The sequence below is a fragment of the Fistularia commersonii genome, chromosome 25, assembly GCF_037954325.1.
Source record: "Fistularia commersonii isolate RoL2024-O1a breed Wild chromosome 25, RoL_Fcom_v1.0, whole genome shotgun sequence".
Lineage (NCBI taxonomy): Eukaryota > Metazoa > Chordata > Actinopteri > Syngnathiformes > Fistulariidae > Fistularia > Fistularia commersonii.
Window position 1 is genome coordinate 6,288,499 of NC_141308.1, and position 27,644 is coordinate 6,316,142.

General features: G+C 41.4%; 1 protein-coding gene across 1 annotated transcript in view; it reads left to right on the forward strand.

Moving 5' to 3' along the window:
• The window catches only part of lingo3b (leucine rich repeat and Ig domain containing 3b), a 44,223-nt gene extending 22,832 nt beyond the window's left edge, over positions 1-21,391 (forward strand). Inside the window, exons 2-4 of the mRNA XM_086172060.1 lie at positions 7,565-8,168; positions 12,304-13,047; positions 13,172-21,391. Of these exons, the coding sequence (XP_086028186.1) occupies positions 7,614-8,168; positions 12,304-13,047; positions 13,172-13,741 (1,869 nt within the window). The 5' untranslated portion in view covers positions 7,565-7,613 and the 3' untranslated portion in view covers positions 13,742-21,391. The remainder of the gene's footprint in view (positions 1-7,564; positions 8,169-12,303; positions 13,048-13,171) is intronic.
• The last annotated feature ends 6,253 nt before the right edge of the window (positions 21,392-27,644 follow it).

Here is a 27,644-nt window from a genome sequence, read left to right on the forward strand (position 1 = left end):
ACTTATATCTTAGGTTGATTTAGCTTTGTTTATTTTGCTGTTGTTCCTCTGTGACTGTCAAACATTGTTATTGATGCATTCCGCGTCCTCCGCTGACGTTCAGCTTGATGCAATCATGGCAGACTTTGATGCAGTTTGGAGGATTGGGGCGTGTGATTGTCTTTCTCAGCTTTTCTCTTGTTTTGCTAACTAACTATGTGCATTGATTATGTCTTACTTTGCCAAAAAATGCAAAAACATGTGAGGAGAAATTAAAGCACTCAGTGAAGTATCTGGGGGATCACCAGGTTACAGGGGAAGCAGTACAGCAAGATACTGCATGAGTCAGAAAGTGAAATCTTTTTTCATGAAGCATCTGCCTGCATGAGAGGACGGTCGTCAGGAGAGGGGAGATGCTTTCCGAGAGGATGATGAAGTGGAGTGTAAACCTTTTGCTGTACTGCTCTTCATGTCACAACAAACCAGAAATGGAGGGAAATTGACATTTTGGATTATGGATCTGTCGTGATGAATCTCCAACAATCTACGGGGTGTACATGTAGCCATGTATGTACTTGATATGAGCTGCATACTGAGAAGCAATGAGTGGGTATATCTTTTCCTAAATTGGTTCACTGCGTGAATGCCTGAATGCCACACATGTGCAAAGAGGCTGCAGAAGCAGAAATATAAGCCCCAGTCTGCACCCAGGCCACATGATGCACCAAGCAGAATTGTTGCCAGCAGCCTGGCATCAGCAGACTGAATCTGCAAAGCAGTTTTTTCTGATCTACCTCAGCTCATTTCAAATTTCCTGGAGGAATAAAAAATGGCAAGGGATGACACATTCCTCTCAAAGATGATAACTGTAGGTGGCAACAAACAATCACAATGATGGAACATGTGACCAAACAACCATCTTGTGTGACAAGACACATCTTAATGAACCACATGCTGTTTACCAAATACAGTTGAAAGTTGAGCAAACAATTTTCCACAGCGACACTTCTAATTGTGTTTTGGTGGAGTCTTTTAAAGTAAATGAGTTATCCTTGTTGTTTAAATGTTCCTTGCTGTGGAAGTAGGTGTGTCTGCTCCAGAGTCCTCCAGCTCTGCTTCCTCATTGGAAGGCGTTTCAACAGGATTGAGGAGGTCTCAGGTGTATTCCTGCCACTGATCAACAATGTCTTGAGTTGAGATCAGCAGTGCCCCCACTCGCACTGTACACAGACGGAGCATTGCCTGAGCAGCTTGATGGTGGACCAGAATCTCCTCGGCGCCCACCGGAAGCCATTTCCCATAGTCTCCCCAAACTCCACCCACGCCTGAGTTTTTGCCTCGGCAACCACCAAAGTCGCATGCCACTTGGCCTGCCGGTACCTATCAGCTGTCTCCGGAGCCCCACAGGCCAGAAAGGTCTAATAGGACTCCTTCTTCAGTTTGACCCCATCCCTCACCGCTGGGGTCCACCAGCGGATTCCAGGGTTGCCGCCCCGACAGGCGCCGACCGCCTCACGGCCACAGCTCCATTCTGCCACCTGGACAATGGAAGCAAGGAACATGGCCCATTCGGACTCATGTCCCCTGCCTCCCTCGAGTTGGGTTGTAGCTCTGCCGGAGGTGGGAGTTGAAACTCCCTCTGACAGGGGACTCTGCCAGATGTCCCCAGCAGACCCTCACATTACTTTTTGGTCTGCCAGCAGCTAATTGCAATTCAGCATCGTAAATCTGATACTATTGAAATTGAACTGTTAAAAACCTAAATGTATAAAATCTGACCAGTTTTATTTAACGATAATGTTAGGGATGAAATGATAGTGTACAGCTGCTTTTTTGTTTGATATTTTTTGGTTGTCCGTTTGGCTGGCTGGCTGGTTGGTTATTTTGTAGGGCTGCACAATAACTTGTGATGATGACTGAAAAATCCCTGAGGTGATATGGGGTGTCAGATGGCAGCTATGTCAACTGTATTTGAACTTATGTGATGCACTACATGCATGATGTCCAATTGGGTGAGCCACGGCACAGTTGTTGTAGGAAACTCAAACATGCACTTAATACACCTTTGACATCTCAATTGATAGAGAAGAGGACAATTGGAGTTGACTTTATGTCACTTCCCAATCCTGGGATCAATAAAATACATCTCATCTCAAAGCAATCTCTCTTTTTGGCTTTGCAAGCAAATAATGAATGTATTAAACATTGTGAAGTAATGATAGCACTTATACCTGCTCCATATTACACAACTGACACATTTTGTTTTATATGTTTCATGAAAAACCATTCCATAGCATGTGAGAGTTTCCTCTCAAAACCACTTTTCCTCCTGGTACCTTACAACCCGCTGTCATTTGCCCCATATATGGACATGGTAGTGATTGATAGGGACTAAAACATTGCAGTCAATACTGCGTCAGAACTATTTGTTGGCTACATGAAACATGAAGTGGAGGTAATTACCAGGGGGCATTCATACACAGCAAAGGTTATCCATGAAAACTATTAGGTTGTCTCTGACAAGCAATGGATATTATTATCTGTGTGTCTGGAATCTGGATTTGATCAGCCATAATGCAAACTAGAGTTTTTTTTATGAGTTTTTATGTCACAAACCTGGTAACATAATAGACGAGCAATCTTTTCCGTAAACTACTGCCAACAAAGCCTGATTGATCTTATAGAAAATTAGCTTTTTCCAAAGTCCCGTATCACAAATCCGCAGTTTTGTCGATAAATGAGGATATTCTGGCACACACATTTGTTTTAAAGCTAAATGTACAACTGGGATAATTCTTTGTTAGCAAGTATCTCGCTAAACTCCTCTCTCACATTGATCATTCTTTGGCTGTGTCTGAAAATGTAAAGACTCAGCAAAATTGCCTTTGGCTAACTATGTTAGCCACCTGCAGCAGTCTCTCTTCCTTGTATGCTCAAAAAAATCTGTAAAATATGCACTGGTCCTGCGCAAAAAAGCATCTGAACAGTATTTTTATCCGATTAGTCTGTCTGCTAGATCTTTATCGTGTGTCTCTTATTACGGAGATGTGAAGATATTTGTATCCCGTCATTCTTTGGTCACAAATGTAAACACAATTTGAAAATATGCAAACACAAAGCTTCTCCATGATGTTCTCCATGATGATTTACTGTAGAGTATAAATTGTAAATTTCACAGAAGAGCCCAGCAATCAAAGAGCTCACATGCTCTTGTCAGACTCTGATGATGAAGCCTGTCAGCAGAAAAACCTAGCTCTTCAGACAGTCTTTGAGTGTAAAAATGTCAACACTATTCCACTGTGGCCATTTGGTCCCCGTCAATCATTTCCACACAAAGACATCAGGAAATAGGACTGGATTTAATCGAAAAAAAGGAAAAATCAAACAATACCATCTCTCCAAATAGGAATGTTTGTTAAAGATTACATGTCAATCCATTCGACAGTCAATGAGATATTTCTATCTTAACAAAAGTGAGCAACTAAGAGAATGGAATGAAGTACCTTGGGCTACATAGTGGACATGGTGTGTTAAATTGGACCCAGAAAATCACTAAAACTGATTCAACTAAATGCAGAATTACTCTCAGAATGTATCTTTGATATGTGTCAAAATAGCAAGAGTATTTTTTTAAATAATGATATGATCAACACATTACAATATGCTGTGGAGTGAACGCATCCGTGTCAGTCAAGTCAAAGGTTGGTATTTTTGGCTCCAATCAGCTAAAGGTCACACCAGCATGTCAGTCTCCATCAGCTCACACTCCCTGCTTTCATGATGCAGAGTTTCTAAAAGAAGACATTGTAATTGCTACATGGCCCTGTCATGATAAGCCATAGGAAACAATATGTGATAAGAAATAATGTGCCTTAATTATTATCTATCCTGTTATTTATTCTGACAATTAGTGAACTAATTGCTCTATAATAAAATCTTCCAGGGAATTGTCTTGACAGGGTTTCTTTGTTACACTTTCATTATAACAATGGTGTGTCTGAAATAATATGGAAAGGAAGTGCACTTACTGCAGTTAGCAGGCTGCACTAAATGATTTTACTCAGGAAGTCTGCATAATAGCATTTGCATTTGTTTAGTTGGAAACATTGGCCCTCATCATGCATGCAATGTCTGAGGCTTTCGAGATTTTTAGTTCATCTTGCATTAAAAATGTTCAGCATATTTCTGGTGTTTCTTCAAATTGATATATTCCAGCAATTTCAAGTACGGGTAATGTGCAACATTTAGTCGTAGTGTTTTGGCTTTAGCCATTTCTTCGAAGCAAGTACGATTTTCATAAACCTTGCTGTGAATATGATAATAAACTCAAAAGCAGGAAATCATGATCACTTTGAAAAAGCACTTACAGTGATAAACCTTAAACATTTCCTCAATGTGAAAATAAGCAAGGGTTTCCTTCACTTTGTGCTCAGGGAAGCGAGGACCATGGTCATTAAAGGGTATTGCTTTTGTGGTCATAGTGAGAAGTCCCATGACTGTCATGCAATTCTTCGTTATCTATTTTTTGTTTCAGTTCATATTTACAATTTATATTTTCATTCTTCTGTTTCATTTTTTGATCCTCAACTGTGAGCATCCACCCAGAGCCCCCTTTATTTTTCTCTCTTAATGATCTTGCAATGTTGTTTTGCTGTGTTATCACAAAGGGTTTAAATTTAGGCATTATACTTTATGCATCGTTATGAGACATTATCTTTGATGAAGAGCCAAACAAGTGAGCTAGATTCACTTTTTCAAACAAGATTTAACTTCCATTGTAATTTAGACAAAGAGTTTTTTTTCTGCAACAACTGAACAATTCTATACACATGTTCCTTTTCAACCCCAACTCTCTGGACTTACAGGAACTCAGCAATGAAAAGTACAAACGTCCAGCTTTCCATGCTCCGCTGACCAAATGTACTGCAAATGTCTGTAACACCTAATGCAAAATGTGGATGACCTATTTATGGTGTAAGACACAAATATACTCAATGCTGTTGACTGTTTTCTCTCTCTTAGTGTAAGGACAGGATTTCGTCTTGGCTTGACTAATCTGACATCATGGGGTTGATGACCTGTGCACTGGCTCTGATCATCAGTATTTAAACCCTAGAGGCCAATGATTTATGTGTGACTGGGCAAAGATGTTATTTCTAAACATCTGCTCATTAGGTCAGTTGTCTGAAAATTGGTAATGTCCAGCCTCTGGCCTTATTATACATCCATTATTCCATTATCTCCCCTTCCTGAACAGCTGGCTTGCAGCAGAACCTGCTTTCTTCACTGTCTGTGGGATTTACCACCTCTATGGCATCAACATCTGGCTGTTAACTCACAGTTTGTTTTGTGAAGCTGAGAGCTCCTGGTGAGGTTTTACGAGTGTTGGTTGTATAAATGCGAGGAAAGCTGTAAGGATCACCCTGTGTTTTTAATATTGAAGAAGAAAAAAAGAGCAGTTGTAAATACTGGACAGTACAGGAACACGGGATAGTGTGAATACAACCAGCTACTGCAATAATATCCAGCAAGTTAAACTCAGTGTTTGTCAAGGCGTTGAAAGAAAACCTGTATTTTTATCAGTAGGGGATCTTTGTACTCCAGCTCATGTGCCTGATGAAGTGTGTGTGCCTGAAAAATCCCTACTTGTCCTTGACTCTAGCAGTGAGGACCTTGTCGGCCTCAACAATGTCAGCTCACTGATTCATGATATGAGCACGCCGCTGACCCATGGGATGATTCTCCGAGGAGGTTTGAAGACAGGTTGCATCCATCACACAGCCTAACAGCCAGGATGATGTTCAAAGACACACAGCGTATTATCGTACACTAAAATCCGAAATAGATTTAGTGAGTCAAACTTGAAGATAAGAAATATTCTCATGTTACTGCCCCATAACGTGTCCAGGTGGCGGATGCAGACTGACGCTAATTGTGTTGGAATCTGCCTTATAAATATCTTGTTATTTCAGATCATCTGTATACGCGTGTTTGTTTTTCAGCTCTCTGTTCCTCTCCTGGGTTCCGTTCCACAGAGAAGCAGAGGTTTGCTGCTCCATTGTTGTGGTCATGGTGAGCTGTTGCTGGTTGACAGAGCAAGGCTGAGTCGTTGCTGAGAACTGGGTCAGTTTGTGCGGCAGTCGGCAGAGCTGCCTCGCATTTTGTCTCCCAGCGAAAAAGATAAAATTATGCCAGATATCAATCAGATCCCTCAGATACTGTATATTGTGTTTTCCAGGCACTCCTAAAAATGGAACTTATCCACCCTCAAGCTAAAAGGATGGCACAATCTCGAGCTGTTCCACTGCAATTTGTGTATGTGTGAGAACATGCCAGAGCTATACATGTTTGCTAAAGATTTATACTTCTGATCATTTAAATTTAGCTTAAATCCTCCCTTATCCTGGTGGATGCCAAATTGTATTGAAACAGTTGGATGTGATTAGCTAAACAGCCAAGAGGCTGTTTCTAAATCCGAAAATTCTAAATGCACAAAAGTGAGAGGTGAAGCCTGCAGTGACTTTTGTCTCTTATACTAAGTGACACGTTTGTGAACACTGCCCACCAAGCAGGAGCCAGCTTATATATTATTAATCCGTTTGGTTCTGCCTCCCTCCGCTGCCAGCATCAGAGTGCATTTTACCATGATCCACCCCAATGTACAGAATATATTTCCCATTTTCTCTTCACCTGAGAGAAAATCCTACACCACTGAGTTTAAAGAGGTTTTTTTTTTCTTTTTTTCTCACAACCACTTCCTTCTTACTGGATGGACATTTGACTTCTAATGCCAGGTGCCCTTTAATTGTCCCCCAGTGGGAATCAGTGAGTGGGAGAGAGGACTGGTTGCCTGAAGGAATGCTAAAGCACAAGTGATTCATGCCATCTCCATGCAAAGAGGACTAGAATGATTTTGTATTTCATACCAGGAAAAATGCCACATCCTACACACAGATGGCTCAACACATACCTGATCAAAAGCATAACATAACTTGAGTCACTGGTTCAAACAATTTCTTCTCTCATTTCACAGGCACAGAGTGCTTGGCTTCCAGGCAGAAAGTGATTGCTGAGGAGCTCAGTCTGTGTTTATGCATGGTGATGAGAAATTCATTGTGTTTGTCAAAATGGAGCAGACGGTCTCGGTGCTGCAAGGAAAGCAGAGGAGATGCAACATGCATAAATTCAGCTGAAGCAAGAAGCTCGATCACATGGCTCCCACTGTCCCAGTTCTAACTAAAATCATAGATAAATTAATGAAAAGACAAATTATCCAAAATATCTCAAAAGTGATCCATGCTACTGGTGGGATCTTGTTAGTTATATTTTAAAGCTTCATCATGATATGTCTCCAATCTTCTGGGGTTATAGTATAATATGGCTTAAACATGAGGAAGCATGGATAATTTACACCGGCTTGAATGTAAATTTTATGAGCCTGCTAGATAACTGGTGATAGGCTCCATCTTTCTTTTTTTACAGCCACTTTCCTTCGAGAGTATATTTATTAACTGTCTAAACCTTTTTTTTTTCTTCTTTTTTTCCCCCTCCTCTTCTGTCGACTTCCCTGTACTTCCTCATGCAGGTGCAAGTGACCCTGCCTGTGACAGGCCAGGGGTCAAAAAACCAGGGCCATGATTGGCTCGCCTGGCCCTGGTGGGCGTGCCTTAGTGCCATGGACTAAGATGTGGCGATGGGTCCTGGCTGCTTCTCTGGTTGCTGTTCTGACTTTGACACTGCCAGGTAGTAGCCAGGCCTGTCCACCACGCTGCGAGTGCTCGGCACAGCTGAGGTCGGTGTCGTGCCAGCGGCGGCGGCTTACCAACATCCCAGAGGGCATTCCTACAGAGACGCAGCTCCTTGACCTCAGTAGAAACAGACTTCGCTGGGTGCAAGCAGGTGATCTGTCTCCGTATCCCCGGCTGGAGGAAGTGGACCTTAGCGAAAACCTCATTGCCACATTAGAGGCTAATGCCTTTGCCAGCCTCCAGAGTCTTAAAGTGCTGAAGTTAAGGGGAAACCAGCTGAAGTTGGTACCCATGGGGGCCTTTGCCAAGCTGGGCAATCTGACCAGCTTGGACTTGAGTGAGAACAAGATAGTAATATTATTGGACTACACCTTCCAAGATCTGAAGAGTCTGAAACATCTGGAAGTTGGAGACAATGACCTGGTTTATATTTCCCACAAGGTATACATTCCTGCATTTTACTGGTGCAATAGTTTGGGTCAAGAATCATTTTCTTTATTTTAAATCAATTTTATGTTCAAATCTAACTCTAGATTTAATGTTCTTATTTATCTAGTTCCAAAATATTAGGAAAAATAGCTGTTTATGCTTTAATAAAACGAATGAATGAATCCAAATCCGAAAACAAACCATGCTTAGCCAACAATGACTTTCACAGGATATGTTGTTATTGGGTCTCTTCCATCCTCATCCATTCGGATCTTATCCACCCACCCACCTGCCACAGAGGAGCTTTTTGACTACCTCGGCAACTTCAGTCCCAGAAATAAGAGAGTCCACCCCAAACTCTGCCAGACATGCCCAACAGACCCTCACAATATATTTGGGTCTTCTAGGTCTGACTGGCATCCTCCTCCCACCACCAGAGCAAGCTCACCACCAGTTGGTATTCAGTTGACAATTCCGCCCCTCTCTTCACGAGTGTCCAAAACATGGAGTGAGTAAGATGACACAACCACAAAGTCGATCATTGAACTTGAACTTCAGCCTAAGGAGTATGGGTGCCAGGTGCACATATGGACACCTTTAGGCCTGAACATGGTGTTTGTTATAGACAATCCATGACAAGCACAGAAATCCAATAACAAAACATTGCTCGGTTCAGATCAGGGGGGCGTTCCTCGCCTTTCCAGGTTGAAGCATTGAAGTCCCCCCAGTTGGACGAGGGAGTCCCGGCCAGGATTTCTCTCTAGTTTGGGCAATCAGTATGCCCAAACCTGCCCAGCACCTCTCAATGGGAGCAACTCCAGAGTAGAAAACGAGTCAAACCCCTATCAAGAGACCTGGTTCCAGAGCCTGAGCCGTGCATCAAGGTGGGTCCGACCATATCTTGCTGGAACCTCTCAGCCTCACACACCAGCTCAGGTTCCTTCCACATCAGAGTGGTAACATTCCATGTTCCTAGAGCCAGCTTCTGCGGCTGCGGATCGGACCATCAAGGTGCTCCACTTGTGTCACCACCCGGCTGGGGTTCCAACTTCAGTAGCCTGAGATTGGAACTGCAAGGCAGGAGACTACAATAAAGACCACAGAGAAGATTTATGGATAGAGTGAAAGAAGATGAAGAGATTAAGTTAAATGGTATGATAGTAGAGGATCCATAGGGTAGGGTTAGGTGGAAGCAGATGATTTGCTGTGGCAACCTTTGAAGGCAATATTAAAAGGAAAAGAAGAAGATATCAAAATATATGCCAGCAAAGGTTTTTAAGTACAATAGAAAAAAGTGACGTCTGAAGTTAAAAAGGGCAGAAAGGAATGTAATTGAAAAGGTATGTTAAATCGCACAGACACACAATATTCAGTACAAGATAGATGATCTGCAATGCTAGACCATGGTATCCACTATTGGCAGTGTATTTCATTTTGGGTTCAGCAGTCTAATGTCCTGTAAGAAAAATTCTATTTAAGATCCTGGTGGTTCTTAAATGCTGGAGAACTTCTTACCAGAGTACAGCAGGTAGAAAGGTCCGTGGTGGGATTTGGGGAGTCACTGATGATGTTCCTGTCTTGGGACATACAGTGCTTAGTTGCTGTCCTGAATGGAAGGCGTAGAGTTCCCATTGATGATGTTGCAAACTCCATGCCCCATACCACATAGAGATGCAGCTGGTCAAAAATGTCTGTATGGTGCTACTGTAAAATACAGTGAGGACAGACGGGCTCAGGTGGGATCGCCTCTTCTTGCGCAGGAAGTGCATACACTCCTGTGCCTTCATGACCAGTGATTCACTGAGAAATGCAGTATGGCTGAGCTGGTTCTTCCTGAAGACGACAATGATCTCTTTGTTTTTTTTCCCCTCACATTCAGGATCAAGTTGTTGCCTTTGCACTGGCCCATCTCCTCTACGTAGACCAGGTTGTTGTCATTCCTAATGATGCCCATCACTGTTGTATGGTTCGCAAACTTCACAGTGTGGTTGGTGACAGCCCTGTGGACACAGTCATGTGTCATCATGGTGAACAGCAGAGGGCTCAGGCTACAGCCCTAGGGCAAGCCTGTGCTGAGGGTGATGTCACTGGAGCTGCTGTGTCCATCCCGCACTTGGTCTATCTCAGTGTGAAAGGCTCAGATGAAGAGCGGATGAGATAGTTTCCTTAGTTGAGCAGTTTGGCAAACTGGAAGGGGTCAAACATGGGAGGGATTCGGGAGATTATGTGCTCTTTTACCAGTCTCTCGTAGCACTTCATCATAATGCGAGTGAGTGCAATGGGCTGGAGGATATTGTTTGATGCGATTTGAGTTTTTCTTGACACTGGGATGATGGTGGCAGCCCTGAAACACAATGCAACTTGGACTTGATCCAGTAATATTGTTAAAGATGTCCATTAGAACAAAATCTAGTTGATTTGTACAGTCCCTGAGCACATTAGTATGTTATCGGGGCCTAGGACCTTCCAAGGATGACTCTCCTCAAAGTCCTCCACATATCAGCTGTGTCTGACAGAATGCCTCCCACCTGGACAGGGATCAGCTTTCTCGGCAAGAGTGCTATTTACTGCCTCAAACCTCCCAAAGAAGTTAAGATATGAGATTAGATGATAATTTATAGATCCCCATAATGGAAAGTCCAAAGTTCATTGACAAAGTCCATGTCTCCATCACAAACAGGGGCAGCCATCCTGTGGTCTGTGATATCCCAGATGGCTTGTCACATATTTCTGGTATTAGCGGCATAATGGGAAAAGTCCTGTATTTTTTTTGCTTTTGTTTTAACTGTGAGCACTCGTTGCTATTCTCATGGCATTTCTCAGAGGCTTCTCATCACCAGACTTTGTGGCTGAGTACCGCCTATAGCTTTTGCATTCTTCATCAGTCATCAAAGGTTTTTATGGCCCAGGTGATGATTTTCTTTGTGACACTGACATCTACACGCACTTGTTCATGAACGTTTTTTCAGGATTCATGTGCAAATTGCTGACTGTCAGTTTCCCATTCACCGGGCATCTCCTCTCATGTCATGAAGCTATATTTTTAGATAATTTCCATCAAACCGTCTTTGAAAATGTTCTAAAACTCAATATAATGTCTCTGAAAACACACAGTGTAGTGCAGATGTCACCAAACAGATCCTGGGTGCTCGCTTGCTTATGAGTGGTTCAGAAATGTTAAGCAGATCTGAAACTAGTTTTTATTTTTTGCTTCTCTACCATTGTTATAGCTCAGTCACAAATGCTTCAAGACCATTTTTTATTTATGTATATATCATTAGTAATTCAAATAACTGGTATACCTACAGTATATATAGGTCTGTACATGGTTATTTGGGAGATAATTTAGAAATGGTCTAAGGACATGTAACAAGTAGACAACTAACATTTGATAATAGTGACACCTGATAGTGGTCCCACACAGGTAATCAAAAGAGTTAATGATAATTTGTCAGTTGTTCACTGAGCTCATAAGGCTTCAACCCTAATTTGTCCGTCCTATATCTCCCTCAGAGATTAATATCCAGAGATAGTCTTTTTTAAATATTGTTGAAAGTTGTCTTTTAGCCACAGAGCATTACAGAATGCCCTATCTTATTGAATTTACACATTACATTACATTACATTGCATTTGGCAGACACTTTTATCCAAAGCGACTATAAAAGCGACTATAAATGTGACATTTTAACACATCGTATTTCACATTTTGATTACATGAACAAATGGATGTTATAAGACATGGTTATCAGGTGAATGTTGTTTTGACTCTTCATCAGTCTGCAGCAAAACAAGAGATAAGGGAAAAAACCCTCAATAAACTAGGATGTGAGCCATGATGTACAATCTGTACAAAAGGTACATGTACCAACTATAAAATCAGGACAACAGCGTCTGTTTTGACACCAGAATTATCCTTGAATATAAAACTTATGTTCAACATGTTTCCTAATGAGCATAAATCCTTTAATTATTATCTCTTATAATGATCCTTTTGATTGTTTTGTTTTTTTAATTTAATTAACTTGTTGTTTCCCCATAGCTTTATACAAGTATCAAAGCATCAAACTGCAAATGGCAGGCATTAATTGCTGACTATTTGAAATGAAGGAATATATTCCTGTTTTATGTTTGTCCTCTGATTCTCAGGCATTCTCAGGGCTTTTGGGACTAGAAGATCTCACAATAGCGCGTTGCAACCTGACATCCATCTCAGGCCAGACGCTGTCCTACCTCCGCAGGCTGGTCACCCTTCGCCTCCATCACCTCAGCATTACCGCCCTGGAGGACCAGAATTTCCGCAAGCTGTCCAACTTGCGAGGTCTGGATATTGATCACTGGCCATACCTTGAGTACATCTCCCCTCTTTGTTTCCATGGTCTGGATCTCCATTGGCTCTCCATCACCAACACCAACATCACATCTGTCCCCTCCGCTTCCTTCAAAAACATGGTGCATCTGACCCATCTCAATCTCTCATACAATCCCATCACAACACTCGAGCCGTGGGCGTTTAAAGACCTGCTGAGGCTGAAGGAGCTCATCATGGTAAGCACAGGTTTGATGACAGTGGAACCCCATGCACTCGGAGGCCTACGACAGATACGGGTCCTCAACTTCTCCTCCAATGACCTTCAGACTTTGGAAGAGGGCTCCTTCCACTCTGTCAACAGTCTGGAGACACTCAGAGTGGATGGGAACCCCCTAATGTGTGACTGCCGTCTGTTGTGGATCCTGCAAAGACGCAAGACCCTCAACTTTGACGGCAGAGTGCCAGTCTGTGCCGGGCCGGTGGAGGTGCAAGGGGTCAGCCTGAGTACCTTCACAGATTCTGCACTCTTCGATCACTTTACATGCCAGAAACCTAAAATACGAAACCGTAAGCTACAGCAGGTAATGAAAATGAATAAACATTTTTTCCAATTGTTTTTTTTTCCATTGGTAGATTTTGTGTGTGTATCTTTTGCTTTCTCCTTCATTTATTAGTCAATGCCCTCCTTTATCCACCATATCACAGGTGATTGCTCGTGAGGGCCAGCCGGTCAATTTCCTTTGTCGAGCTGAAGGAGAGCCCACACCTGCAATTGTCTGGATTTCCCCACAGCGCAGACGGATCACAGCAAAGACTTCAGGCCGTATCACTGTTCTCCCAAGTGGCACCCTGGAGATCCGCTATGCCCAGCTTACAGATAGCGGAACATACATCTGCATTGCCAGTAATGCTGGAGGCAATGACACCTACTTTGCCACACTCACGGTCCGTGGTCAGCCATTAGATGCTGCTTCTGCCTTCTTTCTCAACCGCTCACTGTACAGTGGTGAGTTTTTCAACGACACAAATCTAAACAGCACACGTGTTTTCCTGAAGTTCACCTTAGACCTGACAACCATCTTGGTCTCCACGGCAATGGGTTGCATCACCTTCCTGGGGGTTGTTCTCTTCTGTTTCCTGCTGTTGTTCGTGTGGAGCCGGGGACGAGGCCAACGCAAGAACAACTTCACAGTGGAGTACTCTTTCCGGAAATCTGAACCCGCTACTGGAAGCTCTTCAGGAGGGACCAGGAAATTTAATATGAAAATGATATGAAACAACGCAGCCAGGGGTCCTTCGGGGGAGGCATGAGCACGTCCCAAAAATGTGTGTGACACACACACACACAAACACACACAGCCACTGACTCGCAAAGACTTGTGTAGCTCCAGAGTGACCAATGTAAACTGGGCTAATGGCTAAATTGGATCAATATTAGAAAAGAGAGTGACCCTGATCACTCAGACATTTGGTGGTTAAAATCAGTTTGTGGATAAATCCACAACCAAAATTTGGATGATATTGTTGATATTGTTCAAAAATAATATGTCCCGTCCCTTGGTTGCATGAATAAGAATTTTAGAAAGATTTCGATCAAAATTTCTAATTAACGTTTCCAAGCAGTTATGAATTTTTATGAAATGAAATGCCAAGGGAACTGGCTCTATTCCATTTTTGATGCTTATCTAAAAAAATTCTTGTTTATAATTATGAATGGAGACAAATTATAAGTTCATCGAAGAAAGACAGTTTAAATTTTTTTTTTTTTTTTAAATCTGAAGACTTATTCATGGTCAAGTAGTCTAGAGAGTGCCGTCATTTATATGTCCATATGTCATTTATTCGATAAATAAAGCTTCATGAATATACTTTTATAGTGTTTTCTAATAAGAAGCAAAAAATTATGATTATTTAAAAAAGATCAGAGAGGAGCACAAAGATTCAGCCTTATTGACATTTTGCGACAACGTGAGCTGTGTGTGTTTGGGACGAGCACACTGGCCATCCGTTGCTGTGGCTGCCCGTGGCCTTGTGGGTTTGGTTAGGAAGTCAAGTCCACTCGACACGGGGTGTTACGGTAACCATAGACAGTGACACAAGAGAGAGTGGGTGAGATGGCTGTTGGCCACAAGGAGGTTTTCTTGGTGAAACTGAAGGGAGATAGAGAAACAAATCCTCTTCTATTTCTCATCGATCGCCACTTCGATGGCCATTCATTAATAAGAATGGGACAGCCCTCTGGCCTTCGGACTGTCTCCCTGCCCTCTGCTGTGTCAGTGAACGTCTGACCTTCCCAGTGTTGCCCGGGGGGGAGCAGCCTGGATGGTTGGCATAAACTCGGAGGCAGACAGAGGACACACAGAGGTTTTCACATAAACATAAACACACACTCATCCTTGCACAGGCTATGAGTATTTGTGAAACACACATAAACTCATAAACACATTGTCTCAGGAAACGTTAAGTAACTAGCCCATCGTGTGAGTATGACTACATATACAAACTATGACATTCCAGCAATAACGTGTAGAGCCATGTAGCCAAAATTAGTGAGAAGAAACAAAGCCATAGTGAAATTATTTGTTTTTATATTGTAGTGTATGCATGATTCAGCTATATAAGAATTATTGTCACTGCCATCTTACAAGCTGTCATGATGATCATAACACCATCTGCCATAACCTGGCATGCATATATTTGCACATCATAGCACTTACACATCACACAACACACACACACACACAAATGAAAACACATCGGAGTTATTTGGATTGATGTGTATAACCCAAAGTAACAGCGATTAAGATGTGTGACACCAACTGTTCTTTCTCTGTCTCTGAGATGGCCAGTGTGCAAATGCTATGCCCCCCTAGCCCAGTGCTCCCCCCCCCTTACCCCAACCCCTCCATCACACCCTCACTGGGTCCTCCTTTGGGAGGGGTCCCTGGCTGGAGACCGCGGATTAAAATGTAAATGAAGTCGTGTTAACCCTACCCACACCATCTGCATCGTACAGTGGAGAGTTACTGTGGTTTAAAAACATCAAAACAAAAAAACAAAAAAGATTATTTCAAGCATTTGTTTGCTTCTTATTTGTCCTCCTTTTTTGATTTCCTCGGTTGTTAATCTCTGTGACATTCTGGCTGTTTACCCTTTTAATGCTTCTTGTGCTCCATGTGGGACTGTTCTGTTCTCAACATGCAATAAAGGTCCGATCGCTGGAGGTGTGTGCACGTCTGAGTGTGCACGAGAAGTAAAATAAACTGGAGCAATAACTCTGAATAATGACCCAAATTGCAAAGCGTCATCGGTGATACGATATAAGGTAGATTGGAGATGCCGCAAAAACATTTTCAGATAATGTGTAGTTATAACCAATCTCTTCAGTAGATTTTTTACCAGGGTTTGAGTGGTTCCCTCTCAAGTTTGCAAAATAAACCCACTTGTGATGGTAAACAAACTAGCAAATGGCCAATAAGTGAAATACTTAATATCAGTTTGCGAATATATGACGTTTAGATATTTATATTTCAAGCAATAAGGGCAGTGTATTTACTTTGTGTTTTAAATACAATTTAACAGTAACATTAAAGGAAACATCTTCAAATAAACTTTTGAGAAAATATTACACAATTCTGTTTAAGCTAAAAGTATTCCATTATTATTCGATCTTTTTATCCAGACTAATGGTGATGTCAGTCGAGTTAAAAAAAATTGCTTTTCTTACCTGTGAATGGCTGTCATAACTCTGGTGATATTTTGTACGAGCTGAGGGAAACGTATAACACTAACCACTCTTCATTCAGAAAGGGGGGGGACACAATTTACTATTTTACCATTTTAGATTTATCGGGAAGTGTTAAGCCTAGCTGTGGCGCTGTGACAAGCCCTGAATCTCACAACACATCTAAACAGTATGTTTGGTGGACTTTGAGAAGGTACTTGTTAATGATGTCCCTCAAAGTGTTAAAGTCTTATTTATATAATCACAATAATAGTGCTGACTTTCCTATTACTTGGCAGAAAGCTAAGCACATTTCCAATGGTTTTTGGGGTCTATCAAGGCTGTCCTCTGTCACTAGCTCTGCTTGTCATAGTCATAAGCAGGATTCAAACAGGAAGGAGAGATAGTGTCTTTTTTTGGGGATGATCATTTCAATGTTTAAACATGTGATGAAATGTTGTTGCCCTCATTTGATCCATCATTCAAAGGCTCTTGGTGCTTCCCACCATGATTCCCCAAATAAAAGGATTTCAAATGCATTCATAGCTTGTTCCCAAGTGGAGATAAGTAGGAGGAATCGTCTTATCTTTCATCTTAGACATAATGTGCATGCTGTGCTGAGGTATTGTACTGGAGAATTTGCTGAGCCAGAAGGGCAAGTTCAGCAATTACTACTCATTCCATACCTCATCTTTGGTATCAAGCTTTAAGCAGTGACTGAAAAAAGAAGAAGGTGAATGTCAATATTAATCTTAAAGCTATGGGTTGCTTCTTAGCAAGAAAATATCAAAGGTGACCCAGTGATATAGATGAACTCCAGAGCTTTGTGAGGGGTTCTGATATTGTTCCACCCGCTCTCTGTGAGTAAATACGCGGTGGAGTAATCAAAATGAATGGGAAGACTGCTATGTAATGCCACACACCATCCAGAGAGCTGTTTTCCACTGGGGGAATGAACAAGCAGTCTTAGCACAACATTTTCCAAACAGATTGTGAATACACTGAGCAAATGTACATCTATAAATATTACACCAGAAATCCCTATGGCAGAACAAGAACACACTGGAGGGACGATATCACTCATTTGGCCTGGAAGCACTTTGGGTCCCTCAGGAGGTGGTCTGTGTTATGTCAAGTTGTTTGCTACAGTCACCTGGACCTATATAAAAGACTGGGGAATAGGTCATTTTTTTAATCATACAAATGTAAAAACAGATATTAGAAATATCTAATATCGGGCATCTTTGTTAAAAACTCAGCTCCGTACAAAACGTCAACAGAGATAACTAGGCTTAGCTATTTGGATAGACCATATTTCAAAAATTCCGTTTTCATCCCGTGAGAAATGATGAAACCACAGCTTCTGTATGAGAGTGAATACTTGAGTGTTTCTTAAATATTCATGTTGCCAAATGAGAAGAGTGAACAATTGGTCTGTTTTTTTTAACACAGCTATTAAAACTTTCAAAACCTATTTTGCCTTTCAAACCATTGAGAACAGAACTTTGCCTTCATGGATGTTTCCTCTCCCTCGGCCAACCCTTTTGTATTTTCATTCCCTGGTATTTCTCAATGGAAACTAGTTTTAGAAGACAGTGAGAATGTCTGTAGTGATTGTTGATGGTGTTATAGTGTAAACATCAATCACAACGTAAGCATAGATGAGGATGTGTTAATTTCATTATCCTCTTCTCCTTTCCCCCAGTCTTACCAATTCCCTTCCCTTTTCCTCCCATGTCCTTGTAACATTTACAACCCCCATTGTACCTATTCACAGTAGTAGGCTGGAATATGGTTGTGTGGTAGTAGACACGTGTTCTGTGTGGTTGTTGAATCAGTGTCATTGTGTAATGATTTGTTGCTCCTCATGATGCCATCGGAAATGGAGCAGTGATTGGAATGTTGAAGATTTGAAGATAAAAGTTGAAAGGGGTGACCCAGGTTCCCTAGAAACATTATTTGCCCTCTCATTCCCTGCCCATTCCTGAGGAAACAAAAAAAAAAAAAACTCCCCTGAAACTGTCCTGCTCTGCACAGAGTCGCTCTGGGATATTTCTCTGGATATCAGACCACAAAGACTGTATGTATTTTCTCTACACATATCTTGTCACGCTAATTTACACTGATGTACAAAGCAGTTGGGTTGTCGTGATGCCATGAATATGAGCCTACACTCAGTTCGCCTGCTGCTGCGCACTGAGTCATTTTTGTCGAGGGAGGAAGCCACTCATCCATCGGACATTTTCGTGTTGGTCATGGTTGATAAGCACTTCTGTCTACGCAGTTTCATGAGTCCTAAGAGGCTGGAGAAACTCATTTTTGACTCCCAAGGAAATGCTCTTAAAAATTCTGCGTCCCTCCCAACATATAGCTCCTGCCACGCGTCAATTTTACGAGGGTTAAGGTGCTTTATAAACATTTGAATATGCAATTTCGCAAAATGAGTTTTCTACAATGCCTCACAATATCAGTAAATAGACAAACATTTAGCAACAAGCTATTGCCTTGGTCTGGCTACCAGGTATTCAGTGTTCGCACCAGTAGAGCTGAGCTTGTACCATTCCTTCCGTGATTCCTGAGAAAGTAGGCTTCGACCCCCCCGGCCCCTCTCACCCCCCAACGCCGTCCTCTGGTTCATCCTTGCCTCGGGTTGCGCTCCATTTGCTGTGGCACCAGCGTCACTTTAAGGATATCTTCCGTGGGGGAACTCTTCAAAGACGCAGACCAAAGTAATCCACGCAAACTAAATATTATGGAGTCACTCGTAGTTCAACCTGAATGATGTCATTCTATTTCAATTTGTCATTTAGATTAGCTCTGTGCCTCTTTCACTATTATGGCTGAGAAAGCAAGATTTCAACAATCATGTTTAAAAGTGAGCTATAATGTGTCCTTGCTCTTCTGTCATGCCGACTCCATATTGCTTTTTAATGAATCCATCTCCTACTTCAGATCCCCCAGCTGCTATTTTGATTGGATTAGACTTGAGTTGAATTACCAGAGCCGAGAGGAGCAGTAATAGGATGATGGAGCAGCTTGCTCAGTGATTACTTGGCATATTAGTCACATTAACGAAACAGAACTCGAAGAACACAGTGTCATGTAAATATACTGACCGGGTTGTTTTTTTTCTCATCAGTTCAGATTTTTTACAAATGCTCCAGATAAAAAACCTAATCAATGTTGATTCCAACTGAACGAGAGACGCTGATACACAAAGTAATGCTGATGGATATGAAAATGTGATTCGACGTTTAATGGAGCAATGCTGATGGACCGGGGACGTTGAAAATAGAAAAGATTTTTCTTAACCTTGATCACATGACCTCACATTCCCCCTTTCAAATGCAATAGTGACCCCTTGTGGTCATTGTGAGAAATAACAACAACAGTCAACAGATGATTTTTAAAGAGCACTGGTTATATTATTATATTAGTTGTTATGATAATAAAACGATTTAGAGAAAGTATTGACTGTTAGCAATTACTAATTCAGTGATCTGCCAATTTTCCTACAGCCATAGTGTGACCTCTTCACTCTGGGTGTCTGGAATGTCATTTGCTTTCACCTTTGGGAAACATAAGCAGGAGAGGCCTGCATTTGTTCAAAGGCCTCAGCTTTGACCTGGTTTGCAGGGACTGCCGCTTGATAACACACTTATTCACACTGCGTGATGCCTCACCAGTCTCACTACCAAAATTGCAAGTAAGAAACGATAATATCTCACACCATCTTCTGTGACAGAGAGCCGATCCATAAGCGGTCACTTCCGTTTCCAAGGAAAAAGATTTTTTTTCTCTTGGTCCGAACAGGTTTAATCTATGCATGCTTTTTGTACAAAGTGATTGGTCTCGCAAAACCCCTCACATTCATTTGTGAGGAGAGCTTTCCGCGCTAATGTTGCTGGCCATGGGACTGGCTGAAACGAACCAGTCGATCCAACTCGTAAGGAAGTTAGACCATGAAAATTGATTAGGCACCGAGAAAAGCCAGGAGCAAATATTCGCCTGCACCTCTGTCCACAAATATCTGACAAAGAACCAGTTGTTTACTCGGGATGATTGTATTTCCACACATATCTATGTGCACAGAGAATCTGATGTATAAGCTGTAGATAAAATGATTGATATTCCAAGCAGGATGTTGGGACTGATCAATGCTGTATGGGGATGGGATTATTAATGGCATATTTTCATTGATCTCTCTTGAACCTTGTCACTCGCAGAATTCCTCTGGAGTAGGAGGAGGCATGCAGAGCTCTTAGACCTGGTTGGCACTCATTCCTAGGTTTCCTTTTACAATAATTAACTTTTACTGTTTGAGAACGAGACGGTGCCAGACTTTAATTTTTGTCCAGGTCAAAGGCGATGTAACAATATCTTGCCTCTTCCTCTCTTTAGAGGAACCAGTTTTTGACATAGGTCTGTATTAGTTGAAGGCCTCGAATACACAACACTGAATATTTTCAGTTTTGTTTCTTTCTCTCTCTTCCCTTCATCCTCTTTCTTTCTCATCTTTCTCTCGCTCTGTCTTCCTGCATGGCACCAACCTCGTTAAACAGTTGGGAACATTTTTCATTGATCCGTCTTAATTTTTGCACTAATGCATATTTACTAATCTCTGCCGTTGTCATTACTGACTTCTGAAACCTAGGAATGGGTGCTGAGGACTCCAACTAAATGCAGAGCCAATAAAGACAAATAGTTGAGCTTATCGAATTGAACTATGGGAAATGATCGATCATAACAGCATATTAATAGCTCATAGCAGAGACTGTTATACAGAGATCGCCAAATTTAGCTTTTCTTCCTTTGGCTGCAACAGCATTTGCCTGATATATATGATGCAATTCATGGATCCTCGGATGAGAAGAGCAGACTTTGTACATATTAGATTTATTAGCCATATCATTTCATCATATCTGTAGACCTTGTTGCCATGTCTGACAGAGGAAAATGACTGTTGAATTGTAAATATTGTAGGTATAGTAATATAGGATTTAAATGCTGCTCCTTTTCTCCAAGATCATCCATGTTTTGCTCAGTCCCATGGCTGCTTGGTCTCAAAAATAAGGAAAAGATAATGTATTTGTCTATACAAACACATGTGTTACCTTTTTTATTTGAATATATGTTTTATATACCGTCTGTCTTGTAAAAATATGTCATTTTCGTCATAAAAGCATGTCGTGATTCTGTCAGAAGTGTGTGCTGCGTCTCTCCTTGTTACCTGTATTTGTCACATGATGTGCAAAAGTTACACAAAGCACTAACACACAGCATATACAGTACAGTATGTGAATATATCACATTTGCTCTGTTCCCGTATTTTCTGAAAGTCTTTCTAAAAGATTTTGTGATCTTTCAGTTGGCATTTGCATACAATCACAGAAGTTGCAAACTTAATGGAATGGATTCTGAAATGCGTAATATATGAAGACATTTTTAATGTATCACCACATTTTGATGATGTATGTGGAAGGCAAAGTAAAAAGAAGAAGATGGACTCGGGCTGTAATTGAAATAGCAAACAGATAACCAATAAATACGACAAGGATTCTGGAGGCACCAAGAGCTACAGAACAAAGAAAACAAAACCTGAATGGTATTTAAAAAAAATGACCAATTTGTGGCTAAAGTAACAAATATCATAATATGCAAGAGCTAAATTTGTCTGAACAACCAGAAAGGAAAAGGTGTACATGGAAAAGGAAGAATACATAAATTATAGCAGGTCAATTACACAGTCTGGAATATCAAACAAAATTCTAAGTAACCTGAGAAATAACAACAAAATTCCCCCAAGAATAGTGTCCAACCGGTTAAAGCGGAGGGTAAAACAAACCAAGGGAGAATAAGAAATACAAAAAAACTATTAAGTGTCAAAGTCAAGGCTTTAAAGTGTTTTAAGGTCTTAAAAAGTACAAAGATTTAATAAAGATTAAAGATTACATAGACAAAGATTAGATAGAATTATGAAAAATAATGTGTAACTCAGGTCATCATTATGCTTATCATTCATCAATGTTATTTCCTCTCAATGATATTATGACTCCAAAAGTTTTATATTTGGGATCAGCAGGAGTGAAGACCTCAGGTCGGTGATGTGACCAGGCATAACAGTCCAAGAGACAACCTGACTAAGAGAGAGCACTAAACCCTCTGGTTCACCCGGGGTAACTGCAAAGACTCGGGCCTGAAGGCTTCCAAGACCCAGACTTGTACAACAGCTCCAAAGAAGAGCAGCTTGAAGTTGAGACTTTGCCAACAGCTCACGGAAAGCTGGTCTCCTCCAATTGTATTTACCCTGCACAGGATAGGGTATCTAGGTGGAGGCCAAATAATGGACGACAAATACCTGGGATTTAGCCAGGACGCCCAACCAGTCTTTCTTTTTATAATGTTTAGTCTTGACTTTTTTTGCCAACAAGATGTCCTTCAATTTATGGCCACATAGTCTTCTTATTTTTATCCTTTTAAACTGTTCCCTTCAGGGGATTCCGCAGTGAATCATCCTTCTCCGTCAAAACCTATTCACTGCATCTTCTTCTCTTAATCTTTGGCTGCGCGATACAGCTAATGAATCCATCAGAATTTAAATGACCACTTTTACATCTGAGACGTCAGCTGTTGAATCCAATGTTAACATGTTAACAGCGAAAAGGAACTTAAATACCAAACCTACATTACCTGTGGTTGTGATTTAATTTTATGTGCAACTATTTGTACAAAATGATACTAAAAAAAAGAAAGAACCAAAACTCAAGAAAGAACTCAAATGTGATATTCAATAATTACTACTAATGTAAAGTCGGGGCAAGCATGAGGACACACACACACACACACACACACACACAGGGATCATATCCTGGCACAAACTAAAGATGGAAGGTTAAAAAAAAAAAAGCTTCCTCTTTGCCACCTATGTGAGATATTGCAGCCAATCTTGATACACTCTTCATCAGATGCCCCCCTCCTCTTCACCTCATGCAAATAACTCCAAACAGACAGACAATAACTACCAAAATTTTATTTGGAATATGTCTGTCCACTTGACGCTTCATGCCTTACCGTAAAATCCTTCAGGACTATCTGTTTTGATCTAGATGGATAATGTGGGTCTTGTTTTCACCAAAATCAGTAATACTAGGATACCAAACAAGTAGGGTCATTTACTTTTTTATTAACAAGTGAGCACAAACACGAGGGCTTTATGATCCACACGTCCTTCTGGCTTCCTGATAATGTATTTTTCTGTACCACCAGATGGCAATAGAGCACCACAGTAAGACACCATCACACAGATAATGAAACATCAGTCATCTAGGTTTCTTTATTTTTTTTTTTTTGTCTAAACACACACTTCACCCTTGTCGGTTTTTCACTGGTGTATATTTGTTGCAGTTATTACTTGATTCCCTTTCAACGCTATGAAGGCTGACAAAGATGACTTACAGACATGCTGAATTACTGGGAGATCGACGTCGGAAGAATGGCTCTCTGGATGACGACCTTGTGTGTCTGTGTGCATGTGTGCACGGGCATTTGATCAACTCCTTCGATTAGATGTCCAGTTAGCAACACCCACACCCCCACCAGCAAGTAATCAGAAAGGGTCCTGGTTGGTTCCCCAGTTAAAGGTCACTCTCAAGGGTCAAAGTTGACAACACACACTCTCACACACACACATACACAAACATATATATACACACCTCAAAGAGCCACCCTTCCTCTTTCCCTTAGATCTCGTCAGTCCAGTCATTGTCACTGCCCTACTCCATCACTCTGTCTCCAACCCTCCTTCTTTTTTTTTTTTTTTTTGTCTCTGCCTCTATTTGAAATTGATTGTCTTCTAACATCACAAAGACACTTGGTTCTGATTGATTGATCGGTAAGGGAAGAGGGAGAGAACATCGACACTGGGGCTTCCAGAGCTCTGAGGTCTGTCTGAACGGAAAACAAACGACGCCATTTTGATGCACTGGAAGATTTCCGTATTTCAGCAGCCCGGCCTCGCTGTTTGTTTAGGCTCCAGCGAGCTCCTCAAATAGACAAACACCCTGGCCAATCGAATTTAGCAAGAGATTAAATACAGATGAGGTGAAATACAGGAATAAAACAAGGGAACACACACACACACACACACACACACACACACACACACACGCATACACACACACACAAACACACACGCATACCGGCACACAACACCAAGTCACACTCACAGCCATGCGATGAAACATCATTCACAAACAAAGGTAGTGGTCGCGATGAGGCAAACATCAGGAAAGGACACAGAAATGAAGCTGATGCAGATGAAAATACACATATTTTATACAAATTCATAAACGTCACATGAAAGACGCAAAAAGGAATGTATAGATTACCTGGAAACCAAGCCCAGTTGTTTTTCAGTCTCTCCCCCTCTCCTCCACCTATAGAGGTACAGTTAATCCTGCGGTTGATACATACACATATATTGTATCCATGCATAAAATAATTGCTCATCCAACACCTAATGATAGAGGTGTTTTGTTTGGTTCTCTGTTGTTTTAATATGGGAATCATTTTAACACACATCGGAGACCATTTTCAAACACAAATTTAACAAAAAGAAATGCAAAAGAGAAAGTAGTGTCCTTGATGTGTCTTTTTTTCAACAATTTCCCCGTCGTGTTCTTTTTTTTTAAGTCCTTTGTCAGTAACGTCTTTTCGCTTGTCTTTCGTGTCACATATTACATTCTTTTCTGGCAAATCTGTTCTCTCTTCTCTTAAGTTCTGCTCATTTTCCAGGTACAATAAGCAAACCAATAAATAAAAAAAAAGTTAAGACAACTCAAAAATGTCAAACCATCAAAACTGCTTTCACTTCACACGCTTTGTCAGAAATAAAAAAACAGAATCTGCTTGACGTGACTGTTGTCACTCTCATTGCTAAACATTGTCATTATTGTTTCACTACATAACCTTTACAATAAAGATTTGAGGTATATCAAGATGAATTGTCTACACAAGCCTGCGTTGGTGTGATGTTGCCATGGACACAGGGACCAGCGAAGAGGGTTTGGATGGGCGGGGTCACCGATGGGCATTTTATCTTTAGGAAAGGAAAACTTTATCATTTATGTTTTAATTGGTGGTTGTTTTTTTTTAATCCATGTAAGGGTTTGGAATGGGATGTTGTAAACAGTCAGATACATACAAACACCTACACTCAGATTACAAATTACACAAAAATATCTCTGACAGGAGTGTCTGTGCATGTTTGTATCTAGAGTGAAATTATGCAATTATGCAATGTCAAATAATGTGGAAAATATACTCAAAATGTTTGGTAGATTTTTTTTCTCCCATTTGATTGAAAAGTGCTCTCTGATTTTTAACAAAAAGGTTATTTTTGCTCCGCTTTCACCCAGAGTGTGCCCCCCTTCGCGTTCAACACTGTGAGTGTGTGCGTGTGTGTGCGTGTGTGTGTGTGCGTGTTTGTGCGTGTGTGTGTGTATGTGTGTGTGTGTGTGTGTGTGTGAGTGTGTTTTCAGAGCAGTTCAACCCCTGGTTGAAGGAAAAGGCACCTAACACTTCCCACATGACAACAACACCTCTGTGTTTGCCATGCAGCACAACTGCTCACGGTATTTTTGTATGCATGCATGCAATACTGTGTGTGTGTGTGTGTGTGTGTGTGTGTGTGTGTGTGTGAGAGAGAGAGGGTGCGCATGTGTACGTCCCTGGTCCAGTGTGAACACGGCAGGCTTGAAGTATCTTTGGTATTGATGGCTGTGTCACAGTCCACTCTATTCTGTGAGGTAGCCACATGCACAACTGTTCCCACTGACTCTCAGCTTTGTGTTTAAGGATATTTTCAACTATCTGCACCAAAAACCTACAAATTGTTTCCCCTCTGGACTTTTGACGAAGTCTCATTCAGCACCTCCAACAGGGAGCATGTCATAGTGCACTACATAGCAACCAGAACTCGGTAAATGGAAGAAGTTCACTTTTTTTATCCTTCCTCTCTGATGATGGGCCGCCAGTGTTCCTTCCTTCCCCACTGCATTCTTCATCCGCCTGCCTGCGTCTCGTCTCTAGTATGATTATCTCCCGCTAGAAGATGCTACACAAGTGGCTTTGCCCACAAACAAATAAATAAGAAATCAGAAATAAGAAACACACAATCAAATGAAGTGGTAACACACACAAAAAAAGAAACAAAAAAAAAAACGTCATCAGTGGAGGAATGCAGCGACAGTCCAGGTTCAAAGAGGTCAAAATCCAGAGATCAAGGAAGAGGTCCTTTGTGTCCACATAGAATTCCATCACATCATTATTCACAAAAATGCACAGTTAGTCACTTATGGTATCCCTTCCTTGTCTGTGCATAGGGTCAGTCTATGACGTCTTGATTCTTTTTTACATTTACATTTTGACAAGGTGCTTCATTACATTTAGTTTCAGCACAACATAGCACAATAGTCATGAGAAAGGAAACCATGTGTCTATGGTACTATTATTACCCGCATCAATATTAAGGAGGGAAAGAGAAAGAAAGACAAAACAGGGGGAATAGCAAGAGATAAAATAGATAAATGGAGATTAGATAGGAGGAGGGACAAAAGAGATGAAAATTAAAGAATATTTACAGTCATTTCTATAGTGTTTTAGGTGGATCACATCAATAAAGTCATGTTTCTTCTGAGGTATGGAAGAGGCATCGCCCCGAGGTGCTCGCAGTGTGAAGGTTGATAGGACACGGGCCGGACAACGCAGGGCAAACGGTGACGGAGCGTGCTGCGCCTGTTCACTGATTATCATAAAGAGGCAAACATCATTGGCACTCAGGATCCTATATTGTGACATTTGACCTCTGTGTTTGGCCACAAGAACAGAGCAGACCTCCCTCACTCGGGCCCGACGCCAAAAACTACACTTTAAAACATGGGGTGTAACGTCCCTTTCTGATTGTTCTCCTTATGTAACCTGAAAATAACCTCTCGAGGGGCTCCGGGAATCGTGGCCATGCCGAGCCGTAGAACAAAGCTGAAGAGACAAACATTCAAATGCGTATCAAAGGGTCTGTGATAATCACGTTTTATTGTCTTGTCTCGGCGTGTTTCGTCGGTGCAGAGCTACACTCATGCTTATGCTAATATCGATTATTGGTATCGGTATCCTAACGGAAATCTACAGTTTAAGTGTAGCCTGTGGAAGATATGAGCTATAACTACATGGGACACCAACATGCTCAGAACATGTGCTGATAGTTGGGATGGACAGCAGGTGGCACTGGTACTCAGACATGGATCAACCGCTTCACTGCAGAGGAATCACTCCTTGACATCACACAGCATGTGGCCATTGCACACAATCATACAGACACACACGCACGCACACACAGATTCACACCTGCAGAGCTGTGAGGCGGAATGTGGTAAGCGGTTCAAAGCTCCTGCCTCA